This window comes from Schistocerca gregaria, chromosome X, assembly GCF_023897955.1.
Source record: "Schistocerca gregaria isolate iqSchGreg1 chromosome X, iqSchGreg1.2, whole genome shotgun sequence".
Lineage (NCBI taxonomy): Eukaryota > Metazoa > Arthropoda > Insecta > Orthoptera > Acrididae > Schistocerca > Schistocerca gregaria.
In genome coordinates this window covers 861,544,061-861,558,500 of record NC_064931.1, presented here as the reverse complement: position 1 = coordinate 861,558,500, position 14,440 = coordinate 861,544,061, and the positions used below count along the sequence as shown (strand labels likewise).

At 41.8% G+C, this 14,440-nt stretch overlaps 1 protein-coding gene across 1 annotated transcript in view; it reads left to right on the top strand.

Moving 5' to 3' along the window:
• Positions 1-742: 742 nt before the first annotated feature.
• LOC126298339 (homeobox protein SIX3-like) overlaps positions 743-14,440 on the top strand; it is a gene marked incomplete at its 5' end in the record, with an annotated part of 322,307 nt that continues 308,609 nt past the window's right edge. Inside the window, one exon of the mRNA XM_049989635.1 lies at positions 743-1,479. Within this exon, the coding sequence (XP_049845592.1) occupies positions 743-1,479 (737 nt within the window). The remainder of the gene's footprint in view (positions 1,480-14,440) is intronic.

Genomic DNA, 14,440 nt, shown 5'->3' with positions numbered 1-14,440 from the left:
TGCGAGAATAGACGTCGCAAGTCGTCGAGGACGGAAGACTACAGAATTCGTCTAGGTGTTTTGGTTTAAGAGTGTCATTGAAATGCTCAAGAGAATGTCGTGCGCTGCTGAGGGGCTTACCCGCGAAATTTCTAGAGCTCACACTCCAAGAGGAATAGAGAACGTAGAGATCATGTAGCGCGTACTTCGCATAATAGGCGCTACGAAAGTACAAAAGTTCGAGCTCGCACCTTTACCAGTATACGGACCGCAGATGGAATAAGAAAGGAGGGGGACGATACTGGTGAGCATGTACCCCCGACCACACACCTCCGGTTGTTTGCGCAGCATAGATGTAGTCGTAGAAATGGTGTCTGTAATTTTGAGGCGACGTGTCGACGTTTTATTTGACACGTCATCTTGGCGCCATGTTAGAGAAACCCCGCCCTCGGTGTGTGCGGAGCGCCTTAGAGCGACGAAACGGCACTTCCGCATAGCGACGCCTAGTGACAGAGCGCGCACTGACAAAGAGTGGAGAGGTAACGGATGCGGTCGCTTCCCCCACTCCGGCGCCGGCGTCGGCTCAGCCACCGGCTCGTTGGCCGGCGGACGGCGATCCCACCATTATTCTGGTCGGCGCGCGATTGGCCGGCCGTCGCCATGGCGACGGCCAACGGGAGGCGCCGAGCGGCGGAGGCGGCGGGGCGGCAGGCGGCGGCGTGCGGCGTGCGCCAGTAGCGACATGGCGCTGGGACTGGGCGGACTGAGCGCCGCCGCCGCCGCGGCCGCCGCCGCCGCCGCAGCCGCCGCCGCCGCCTCCGCGCAGCACCACCAGCTGGCCGCGCCGCCTCCGCCGCCCCCGGGGCCCACCGTGCCGCCGCCGCCGCCGCCGCCGCCGCCACCGCCGCCCCCGCTGGTGCCCAGCCCGCTCTTCGCGCTGCCCACGCTCAACTTCACCGTCTCTCAGGTGGCGGCCGTCTGCGAGACGCTCGAGGAGTCGGGCGACATCGAGAGGCTGGCGCGCTTCCTGTGGTCGCTGCCGGTGGCGCACCCGGATATGGGGGCGCTCAACCGCTCGGAGGCCGTGCTGCGCGCCAGGGCCATCGTGTCCTTCCACGCCGGCAACTTCAGAGACCTGTACGCCATCCTTGAGCAGCACAAGTTCGCCAGGGAGTCCCACGGCAAGCTGCAGGCCATGTGGCTCGAGGCGCACTACCAAGAGGCGGAGAAGCTGCGCGGCCGTCCCCTGGGGCCCGTCGACAAGTACCGCGTGCGCAAGAAGTTCCCGCTGCCCAGGACCATCTGGGACGGCGAGCAGAAGACGCACTGCTTCAAGGAGCGCACGCGGAGCCTGCTGCGCGAGTGGTACCTGCAAGACCCGTACCCCAACCCCACCAAGAAGCGCGAGCTGGCGCAGGCCACGGGACTCACGCCCACGCAAGTGGGCAACTGGTTCAAGAACCGGCGCCAGAGGGACCGCGCCGCTGCAGCCAAGAACAGGTAAACAGCCCCCACTCAAACACCATACACGGAACGGAAGGAATCTCCCGACCCGATAACAGAAACACGAGCACAAAGGACACTTACCGACATCCTGATATGGAACTGTAAATTCGTTCCCTTCCTTAACTTACTCCTCGCTTCATCTCTGTCATTAAAACGTCTTCGTCTAAAGACGATGTCGTCACGGTTACCCTAGGGTGACTGCCATCGCTCTCGAAGTCTGTACATTCGACATAAAAACGCTATTAGCATTAGTGTCGCGTCACCGTTTGCTCGTAAACTATTTTTAACACTCGCTATCTCGTGTAAGAAAAATCGTCTGAAGGTCAGAGCGTGTCAGCTGATTCAATGTACTCATAGCCATCTCAACAGCGCTCAATAAAGTGTGGACGAGAAATATGCGTTATATGCCTACTAGGAAGGGAACAGTTTCCAGAAACGAGTCACAGCAAATTTCCAATCGAACGCCACACCGTAGACAGACTAATTTTGGAAACATCGAGAGGATCGCTAGCTGAATAGATTCCGTTCGGCTATAGTTGTCCCACTCGAATGCCGGTTTGTCGCTACTCGTGTCATGCCGCGAGTTCAGACACTAATGGTGTCCGATTTCTCTCCACTCTCTATTAATAGACTTGCAAACGTTTTTGAAATACAAGTTAAAGAACAACCTGTGCCACCCGGAAGAACTTAGGCGGGGTAGCAAGTCGTCCAAACCGCATCTCTGAGCTACCACTACCACATAGCTGTGCACAATCAAAGCTGAACGTGAAATAAGTGGACGGAAATGTGAAAACCATTCCCGCAACATCAGCTGTTGAGATTTTCATACCTTGGGCACACCCGAAATCTCGAAGCCAACAATAGGAATAGCTACTTATAATCTCTTCTTATAGTTCTATAATACTGAAATTATTACATTTACAAACCGTACATTTGTCACGGCACAATTTATATTTTCGTTTCAAAGAGGGTGAATACGTAGAAGAACGGTATTAAGTTTCCCAAATCACTGTTAGAGCTTTCCTATGTTCTGACACCATCCAATAGAAAATAGAGACGCTCATGATAGCTAGCGATTCCCTCACAGAGCTCGATTAATTGTTCGGATGTTTTCAGTTTCCAGAGCTGGCCTGCGTCCCCTGGTGAAGACGGAACATAGCTGCGGAAAGCGTGCTTGTCGGCCGCAGCTGTAGCTGGCGCATCTGTTGCAACCGGCCCGCGCTCCGCTCAGTCGCCTAATCCGGCGCTAACGAACCGTTGTCACGCCCCTTCCACAACAATGATGTATGGTGGGGTGCCCGCCGACGCCGTTTCACGCATCATTATTAATAAGGCCGAGTAAATATTGTCAGTCGCCATTGTCGCGAGTTTACAGCGGCTCCCGCGCCGCGGCTATGAATAACCTGAAGGCAACACAGACTTCATCCTTCCGTCACGCCGTCATCTTTTGTATCAGGCTCCGTGTTATGTATCTGCGTTCGCATATCGTACAACTACGCCTCAGGAAGAATTTTATTAATTTGTAAAACACTTCTGAGGTTTTTCAGAATGATGACATTCTATCGCTGATAAAATCCAATATTTATCTCGGCCGTGCTCTATGAATACATTTTATCAACGAAATATGTGTATTTCTGTTTTGCCAAACAAATAGCTTCCAGTATCGGCTGAATTCCTACACTAAGAAATAGAATCACCTATATGAAACTGGTTTTAATTACGTTGTATGCACCTTGAAATTTTGATATAGTGTCTTGTATAAGTATTTTGCACCTCAGATACAGTCAGTTTAAAAGACAATGGTTAACCGGAGAGTTCTTTAATAAAATGAAGGAGAGAAAAACATATTTCCATTACGAAAGCTAAATAATTATTCTTTTCACTTCACGTTGCCAAAAACTATTAATTTTCCTGGAAACATACTGTAAAGCACTGAGGACGTTTTTTCGTCCCTCCGAGAGGGATTTGCTACAAGTCATGCTGTTATAACGTATTTGATTGATAGAGTATGTTCTTGGACCCCATGCCACTAATATATGACGCAACCTTCACCTATTGACTTGCCAGGAATGTAAATTAAAATTTCTGCACGCATGAAACTTTAATTTCTACCTGTATGTGATAATACAAACAAAAAGTAAACCAAATCACATTAAAAATCCCATCAAATTATAGGAAAATTTTATTACACTCTAAACATTTAGAAATTAAACATTAAATACGAAGAAATTCTCTAAAGTCTCAAAAATTGCACGATTAAGAAAACTACTGCCTTTTATACGTTTGTATTAGGTGAAAGAATTTTGTTATTAAAAATTAATACGACTTTTAGTATAATCGTCACACATGTAGTATCAGCAGTAGCAACTTCGTTACTGAGTTGTATTAATTATGTAATAAAAATGAGGTACTTTATTTTGGCGCTACTTGAAGGACAAAGACGTAATCGTGACATACGTAAAAATACGAGATTTAAGAAACACCATCCTCGTATTTTTTGTATGTAAGAGGTTCATAGACCAGGATACTATTGAATACTGTACACAGAAAAACAGGACTAGCTCTATCGAGGCTTTTAGAGCGTAAATGGTGATTGCTGGAGTCAAAAGTAGAAACGAATAGTTCGAAATTTCATAACAGAAAGCTTTTGAAAAATGTTTACCAATAAATATGTTTTCCAGAATAACGTTGGTAGCTGAGGCTGATAACTTGTATGGACAGCCCAGCTCACTACTTTTATTTCCTGAAGAAAATTATTATACAGGAACCTTATTGTATGTACATATCAGTTCCATTTCAAGCGATGCAGACAATATGCGTCGCCACTAATTTTTTTCCTGTTGTTTTATGCTGCTCGATATGTGATTTTTCTATAAGACAAATACTAAACCATTATTATTTACATTTTCCCGTGTGAAAATTTTTCAAGTAAATTTTTGCTTTCTTTATTTATATTTTGAATTAGATATCGAATCTTTGAAGTAGCTGACAATAGAAAGCCAGCCAGTGTATGATATATGGGTAACTAAACGACCCTATATCTGAATTGATAAACTGCAATTAATTGTTACGTGGGAATAATTGCATAGCGACAAAGACAACGATAAGTAAAGACATTGCGCTAACGGTTTTAATATTTTGATAAGAAGTTTAGTACATATCTCATAACATGCGAGCTCTTAGGACTTCGGCAACTAGGCATATCTGATTTGAGGGGCGCAACCACTAATTCAATCTCAAAATATGTTTCTGTTCGAATTTCACACGACACTAGAAATTGAATGAATAATAGGTCATCGGCAAATTTCGCATCATCTTGAATATTTGGCGCGCAGTAGCAGTCTTATTACCAGTATATATTTACAGACACAGGCGTTTTTGCATCAGTACGCCGTATAACATGTATCCTCGCTTACTCGCTCTATTTCCCCAGTTCTATGTGTTCATTTAGAATTTTCTATTCCCGATGAGAAGGGTGAATGTTCAGTGTATCGAGCCCGCCGTTATGGCCGAGCGGTTCTAGGCGCTTCAGTCCAGAACCGCGCTGCTGCTACGGTCGCAGGTTCGAATCCTGCGTCGGACAGGGATGTGTGTGATGTCCTTAGGTTACTTAGGTTTAAGTAGTTCTAAGTCTAGGGGACTGATGACCTCAGGTGTTAAGTTCCATAGTGCTTAGAGGCATTTGAACCACTTGAATCAGTGTCTCGAGCGCCGAAAGCGTAATATCGGCCGCACGGAGACTTACGCTGAAGCTCACGGGTAGGCAAAGCCAAGAGCCGACAGTTTGCATGTGGAAATTGAACTTAGTTGGCGCTGGGTCGCGGCCCGCGGCAGACACTCGCGTGTGTCTGATGCGCGTAGCCATAACTAGCTATACGAAGTAGCCTAAGCACTCACATTTAATATGTTAATTATTTTATAAATTTACCGACTAAAGAAAGCTCAATATTCAGTCAGAATAACTTATGCAGCAGTCTTTTCTCGACAGTTATGTTAACAGCAAATCGTGTTCGTTACACATAGGAAACGAGTAGAGCTCAAGAAGCAAGAATTGTTTCACATTTCGTTTATTGCACAGTTAAACATCTGTTGCTTATAATTTTAAGGGGTCGTAAATTTTACAATTTTCGCCTTATAACAACAGAAATTATTCCAATTTATGTACATACTTTATTTATAGCACAGATTTTTATTCAAACTGAACAAATTAAAATAATAATGAATTAAAAAGAAAATTTAGGAAATTATAAATTGTAGGAGAGCAGCAAAATATCACCCGTTTTAAGTGTCTTTTATTAAGATCTGTACTTGACTTGCTTCCATAGCGCTGCCCAGTTGCGATGTAAAGGTGTAGCCTTACCCTCCAGAGTAAAGATAAATGCTGCTTTATGCTTATCAGATCCATTTTAGGGTATATAACACATTGATTAAGGCACTATATGGCTGAAGGTGAAGCCTATTGAGCTTTTAAATCGATTTCAATTAGTGGAAATCAATAAATCGCCAAAAAATGATAATACAAGGGGAAAATATTTATTCTCTCCGCAATAAGATAGCTGTGAGTGCATAGAGGAGGATTCCGTATAAATTTTGATTTATGTCCAGTAGATAGATATATAAAAATCTATTTATCGAATACTTTGTATGACAAGTTTCTTTTACACTTTCGCAGAAATGTTGATAAAGTGTATCGTTTCATCAGTTTACATTTACGGAGGAGCATATAAATAAATAAGCGAGAAAGATCGAGGGAATTTGTCTGCTGATTATGAAACGAATTTACCGTTGCTACTATCAACATTTCCAACGCAACGGAGGCAAAATAGGTCGTGAAATGTTCCAATAATTATGATCACAGTACGTTTCTTTAGTAAAGTTTGCCCTTGCAATTAATTATCTTATTACCTAAATACGTTGTATGTAGCAGTTGCATACTGAAGGCTATGAATCCCCTGAAGCGGCGAACACGATTTTGGCATTGCTATTTTTCTCTAATGTCGCCAGTCATCGTTACTATAAAAAGCTGAATTGCATGATTTTTTCAGATAACTTACATTCCTCTACAAATGGAAATAATGAACACGCCGTCTTTGATAACTTACCAATAGACACTTCTATTTAAACAAAATTCAAATTCTTTTGTTATTTTAAATATGAGTTTTGATATCCTGAGTGATGAAATTATTGTGAGACTATGACGGCTAGCCAATTTCTTCGTAAGATCTGTGTGGCAACTTTGACTTCGAAGTGAGCTAATTGCCTTATTTACATTGTAGTGGGACCTCATCTCCTTCGTCACCGCTCTCAGTCTCGTAGGAAAAGGAGAAAGGCCCCCTGATTCTGCGAATTATTCATTCTCCAACAGTAACGGCAGTATCTTTCAAGCAGCCAACATGCAGAGTCAGGTACTAGCTTATAGCGGCAAGCAATCGCGTTCTGTCGGCGAAGGCTGCCGCTTTATATAGATTTTTGGGAAAGAAATTACGAGCATCTAGCGTCGATTCCAGTTTACGACTGATGCATATTCACGTCGAAAGAAATGCGTTCATGAAATGACTAATAACTGACCGCTTAACGTTGTACATCAGGTAGCGCAAGTTCTGAAAGAACACATTCGATAGAAACATTCATATTATTGTGAGCGATAAAGAAGAAAATGGAAGTAGCAGAACTCGATTAGAACTCTCAGATTCTTTGCAATGTCATCCTCACGCAATAAAATATCTCACAATGCCGTTTATGTTTTAGTGTATTTCCTAGCCTCTGTTGACAAAATATTGGCTTTTTAACCGTTATTTATTTAGAATTCAGAAATATTGGCCATTTACGTACCACACAGTACTCTTAAATCTATGAAATATTTGTCGTAAGGCTGTGATACTCTGGCCGATCCACGTAGGTAGTCGCAAATAGTAGCCGCAACACTAACAGTAGTAACAGTTCACATTTAGAGATGACATTTGTTTCGATTCCAATTCCTTAACGCAGTACACAAATGCTCCCCGACAGTCTTGTAAGTACACAATTTTCGTACGTATTGGGATGTTTTGACAACACCGTTATGGTGTCATCGATCTTCACCCTTCCGTTAATTCGATACAGCCTGATCCGATGTATGTAGTGAGACACGGTTGAATAGTTTACATTGTAACATCGGACGAATCTATATGCATGCTCAGAAAACTACTGTGAAGTGCACGGCAGAAAATGCGTCGCAGCGTACAACATATAACGGTTTCGTCCAGTTTGATTCGAGTATAGAACGCGGTTACGATGACTAATTATATTTCTCTGTGCACGCTGTAATTAGTCTTAATTGCGTTGTCTCTACGAGAACGATACGTAGTTAGCTGTGATATATTCTTAGATTCTTCATTAAAAAGTGGCTCTTGAAACTTTGTAACTAGGTTTTAGTGTTGACGTCTTTCAAGTGTCCTTCAGTTCAGGTTCTTTGGTATTTCGGTGACGCTCTTTCGTGGTTAAACAAAACTTTGACCTTTCACGGTGCCCTTTTTGTATCTTTTTGACACCCCTCGATCGTCCTGTTTCGTATGGGTTCCACACTCTTGAGGTTTATTCTGGCGTGTGTCGTTCGAGAGGTTTGTATGCAATCTCTCTAGTACAGTTATCACATTTTCCCAGTATGATATTCACGACTGTTTCTGTGTGTTTATTCTATTCAATATCCAAATGGTTCAAATGGATCTGAGCACTATGGGACTTAACATCTGAGGTCATCAGTCCCCTAGACTTAGAACTACTTAAACCTAAGTAACCTGAGGACATCATACCCATCCGTACCCGAGGCAGGATTCGAACCTGCGACCATAGCAGCAGCGCGGTTCCGGACTGAAGCGCCTAGAACCAATCGGATACAGCGGCTGGCTATTCAATATCCCTCTCACTTGGTTACACCCAGATATCTCACTCCAAATACGGTTCATTGGTATTGTAGTTACAGGGTGATAAGTTTTTGTGTTTTGCGATGTGGCCAATTATGCATTTATGAACTTTAAAAGCCAATTACGAATCGTTGCACCACTTAAGACGTCTGATCATTATTCGACTGGACATTTGTGCCACTGCTTTTTACACAGTTATTTGCACTGATCAACATTCAGAGAGGGCACGTACTTCGAATGCAGTTTCCTTACATAGCGCGCAAACGCTTTGTAACACAAGCGGCGACCTTGTAACTATGAAGTTTTCATACATATTTGTCATTTTACGTAAAACTGCCGCGGCGTGATCGATCGTTCGGCTCAATAGGCACCTTCACGGTGTATGTATTAGGCCGCGGAAAAATGTTTTGCATTGTATCAGCTGTAAAAAAGGACAAGTAACGAAACACACAGATGGAGACAAACGAGCAGTGGAGGAAGAGTAATGGTGATAAGTTTTGCGGTCTCCGCAGCGCGGCGGCAGCCCGTGGCGGGCGCTGAGGTGTCGTTAGCCGCCGCCTGCGGGCCGCTCAGTCGCACCGCAATCTCTGCCACCGCTCAACAACTGGGCCTCAGTAGTTTCCGCGATACGTGACCTTCTTACTTTAATTAACAGCTACATAGAAGCCATGTCGCAATTATAATTCGACGGTGTAGGAGAATATTTCGATTCGACTATAGTGGTAATATTAGTCACCTTAACAACTGATCACATTAGGCTGACGCGTTGTGGAAGAACGAGCTACCATCCGAAAATGCACACTATCACAAGAACCATAATGCCTCACAAAAAAGTTAGAAATCAGTTCATAAATTAAAAAATTCAAACTACGCTGTCTTCGTTACTTCACTTGGCTGTTCTCTTGTCGGTCACCTTCGCAATCGTCGCCGCACATTATGTTGAGCTACGCAGCGTCCTTGGCCAAACGTTGCTGATCCAAAAATGTTCGTGTCTGAAAATGTATATAGATAAAGGGATAACTAATGCGCGCCAAATAAACCAGAAAAAGCAAATTTTCCAGGTGCTCAATTATTAATAAAGAAATTCGGTACCAAAAAGTTTCTGAGACTAAGACAAGGACATTGCACAATTCGCCACGCTGTTCGGGCGATGGAGACGGTGGCCGACAAGAGAACTGCTAAGAGAAATAGTTTTTATTTATTGACCGCTTTATAGGTTTTATTCTACCAGATGTTCCGCTTCTTGTGATCGCCTGTGCCTTAAGATGGAAGCTTGCTCTGCCAGATATAATGGGTCACATTTTAAGATACCGACAAGTGTGTTTGAGCAGGAATAGACTATTTTTTTCTCAGCCGATGCGTTGCACTCCACAGTGATGTGCACAGGCACGTGGAAAAACACAAGGCAATAAGTGAAGACTGCTATGCACTAGGACCCTGACGCTGCCTGATGTTTCTATTCATTCCTAGGTACAGACGTACGTAGATGACCTTCCAGGACATATTTTGTGAAAGACCTACAAAAATACTAAATCGATTACATATTTAAACGGGGAAGTATAAAATTTTCGAGACCAAAAATGGGACTTTTTTTGTTAGTATCTACGTCACATATTTCTCACGTTGTTACCCTGAATTTAACTGTTAAATTCGTTTAAATTTCCAAAAATTAATATTTGGAACCTCTTTTTAGTGTTGCGCACCTTGGCACTCAAAAAATACAATAGATGATCAGTGATTCTTCTCATTAATATAGCAATATAGGAACAGTGACGAGGAATAGATGATTTAATATATCATACATTTAGTAGCCGGTAGTTGTTCCGTAACATAGTAACATTTGAACGATATAACATTCAAGCTGCCTTTTACTTAGCTGTTACTACTCGCTAAACAAGATTAAAAGTAACAAATGACAAAAAGGTAAGGTATTTCTCACTAGTGACATATGTTTAATTCCGCTTAAATGAGTATGTTTCCTCAAAATAGATTTGCAAGTTTGAGTGACTGACGATAGGGAATTTATGAGAATCTGTGAGAAATTTCCTGTGACATTAAAAGTTTCTCCTGGAACGTGAATGCTGAATATTTATTTCAATTATAAACCAATTCCATCAAGTTATTTTTTTAAAAAAATATTTTGTCAACAAATGACCTGTTTGATTTCGCTTGTATAAATTTTAAATTCAATTGTTTAAAACCTAAATCTACAGTTCACATCTAAATCGTACTATAATTTTTATTCAAATTTATGACACCTAGATTTCACTTCTTTTATCTCAGGAGTATTTGACTAGCACTACCATAAAGTTTCAGTGTCTATCCTCCTTACTAAATAGATAGCCGGTGAAGAGCTTTTTTGTGGCCTTCAATACATTTTCCCGGTTTTTTTCCGAAAGCTTGTTAGTGTTTATCTATGCTGAAGCTCGCACAGTGGTAACATTTTGAAATAGTATACCTTTAAACGAGTTTACACTGAAGCGTAGACTAGGTGTTTTATTAAAAACTATTATTATTCCATAAATGCCGATGGCATCTTTCGCAGGTGACACACGTAGTTACTAGATGTGCAATAAACGGAAACAGTTTATGTAAAGGGTATATTTTGCTTTCTTTAGAATTTATAGCACTAATCGAGAAGGAGTTTCTCATTAATAATACATAGTAATTTGTTCAAACAACATGTGACTAATTTCTTAAAGCAGATTGGGTAAATGTTTTTGAATCTTTAGGTCACATTTATTTCCCATTGTATTATTTCTTATGAACTGCAACAGGATTTATATTTAAGGTGATCGGTACTTCGTTGGCACTAGAAACCAATGCATAGATTATCACTGCGGTTCCTTTCGCGCTATGAAAAAAAAAGAAGCTGCTTGAATGCTCATAGTTCATATTTAGATTACTGACAGATCCCTTAAGAGAATATAACGCGATATCGTTGCTCAGTTCTTTTATTAATTTCTCTGTTACTCTAAGCGAAGATAACGTGATACTGTGATATAGTCTTCCTTCAGAATTAATATCCCGTGTAATAATGACAACACTCGCGACATAAAAATAAATCCGAGATAAGTGACGCAATGACAAGGAACTGACCTCGCACTCAAGAGGATTCGGGTTCTGCTGACCAATCGGCTCTCCAGATTTAGGTTTTCCGTGATTTTTCCTAAATCATTTAACGTAAATGCCGGGATGGTTCCCTTGAAAATGGCACAGCTAACATCCAACCTCATCCTTGCAGCATCGAGCTAGTGCTCCATCGCTAATGTTCCCGTCGTCGACGGAACGTTATACACTAATCTACCTAGAATGAATCATTCATTCGACAGCGAAGTTCGGCAAGTAGTAGAGCTACTGGCATCACAGGAGCTATGACAGCGGGTCTTAAGTCGTGCTTGGATAAAATAAAAAAAATAAAAAGGAGAAAATAGCTCAGTTGGTAAGAGCACTGCCTGCAAAATGCAACGTTTCTAGTTAGATTCCCGGTCTCGCAAAGAGTTTTAATGTGCAAGCGAGTTTCATTTACCTTCCCTTTATATAAAAAAAATGCGAGCAAAAAGAGTATAAGAAAATCGGAATTTTTTTATAAATAACGGTAAACAAAATTTCAGTTTTATAAATATTTATTATTCCGTACTGGCGTTTTCTCAAGCGTAGGTAGTCAAAAACCACCCTCGACCGCCTACTTTAAATTCTGTTTTTACTTGTTCGTAAGCACATTATTATGAGTCTAGTATTTATGTCGATTCACGAATATCACGGGTAGCTATGTATCGTTGAAGAGAGTGGCAGCTATCCGATAGCCGATACCGCGCCGGTGGCTGGCTGCGACCTCTTCGTGTTGTTCGGAAACCGCAAAGTTGTCGCTCAAGTGCCCCTCTTTGGTTTGGCAACTGCGGTTCTGTTCTGCTTGTTGAATGAGTAACTACTTTATGCTGTACGATAAGCAGCCTCCCGTGAACAATTATTACCTCGATGTAGATGTAGACAGTGCGTCAATACGTTTCGATCTTCTAAACGTGTACTATCGAGGTGCAATATGGTACGCTCATTTGGTGTATTCAGCCAGTAAACGCGCGAATTGAAGTTAAAAATCCGAAACAGCTCTTTTTTATATATTCATCCAGTGCCACTCAGTTTCTACTGGATCGTATACAACACTTTGGAAAGTGGAAGATGAACTACCTCTACAGCGCACCTTCAAGATTGCATCGATATTCTGTAACTGTACAGTCCTTCGGTATTTCAGTTTTATGAAAATGTCAAGGAACCCTGATGTTTATATTGAGCACGGATAGTCTTATCACGGAATTATTTCAGCTTCTGTTTTTCACTCTGAACACGCTGCAACGAACTACAGAAGATGTCTAGTTTAGATATTAATAAAACCTTTCTTCGGTTTCAGAGTCAACTGAATTTACGTGACTGTAGGGAAGATATCTAAGAATCTGTTTGTGCTTTGTTCCTAGCAAGTTCGTTATTGTTGTTGGAGGGTTTTTAACTTTAAATCTTGATGTGTAATGATGAGCCGGCCGCGGTGGTCTCGCGGTTCTAGGCGCGCACTCCTGAACCGTGCGACTGATACGGTCGCAGGTTCGAATCCTGCCTCGGTGATGGATGTGTGTGATGTCCTTAGGTTAGTTAGGTTTAAGCAGTTCTAAGTTCTAGGGGACTCATGACCACAGCAGTTGAGTCCCATAGTGCTCAGAGCCATTTGAAACATTTTGTAATGATGCCAAGGAATAGGTGAAACAGATACCCGAATGGTAGCCTTTAATTACCTTTCAGATATTTTCTCAGAGTCTCTCTTGCGAATTGAGGAGAGTTTATCTGAATTAAGTGTATAATCCAGAGGATATTTTAGAACAACTGTGGCGTTGCTTACTTGACTTCCGTAGAGATCGGTAGCAGAAAATAAGGAACTTGGCAACGACGTAAATATACTCTCACGATATCGGTATTTACCTATACTTCACGGCTCTCGTTTGCCGTAATAATCGCGTTAAATTTTATGTAGGAAATTAAAATTGTTGTGATATCTCTAGGATGCCAGTTTTGTTTTGCCGATATAACATTCAAGATAAAGTTCTTCTCTTTGCTAGGCCAGAGTTTTACACTGTTCCCTCCTCATTGCTGCGATCATTATGCTGCCGTATTCGCACCTGCGCCTGTAATTGAATAACGCTTACTATGCCTTATATTAAGGTGACATCCGTTGTTGTACACTCAGTTTTCCTATTCATAACGCTGTTGATTTTCAGTTGCCTTGGAAACGCATATAAACATTTTTGCACATAATTTTCCTGTCGATTTTTACCATTGACAAATCATTTATGACCTTCCCTGCTTAAATATGAAATAATGCAATTTATCAAACTATGTTCAATTTCTTATGCGACTGGTTGGTTGATTTGGGGGAGGGAACCAAACAGCGAAGTCATCGGTCCCTTCTTTAGTTGAAATTTTATAGTTTATGATAGTTTGTAATTTCATATTGAAGCAGACACAAAACTTCGTAAATATATTTCAAACCGTAAAAGAGAGATTCGACATTTAATTAACTTATGAAACTCGAATTGCGAAAATAATACTAGACTCGAAAATGAGCTATAATCGTACGTAGACATCCGTGCGTGCAGGAAAAATGTGTCGACATAAAGTGAAAAGCATGTTGCTCACGCAGCGTCGAGGAATTGGGTTCTAGCTGATGTAAACGCGGCGCTAATGGAAATGAAAGTACTAAGCAATAAGCAAGATGGTCAATTGTCGCCGACTGTGGAAGAGATTATGAGTTCCTGTGACATGTTTTTCTATGCTTAGCTTATTATCGTGATTCGCGTAGGTGGAAATAAAATCACAGCACCCCATTACAGATACTTTAACGCTGATTATCTAATTAATAAAGAAGAAAAAGCCATAATTACCATTTTTCACCAGTAAAAACGCCTATAAGCGCAACTGTAGTTGAAACTTTCCATTAAACACCAGCTGTACTACTGTTATGACCTTAATAATGTTATTTATCGCGATATACTACCAATAATTGATGC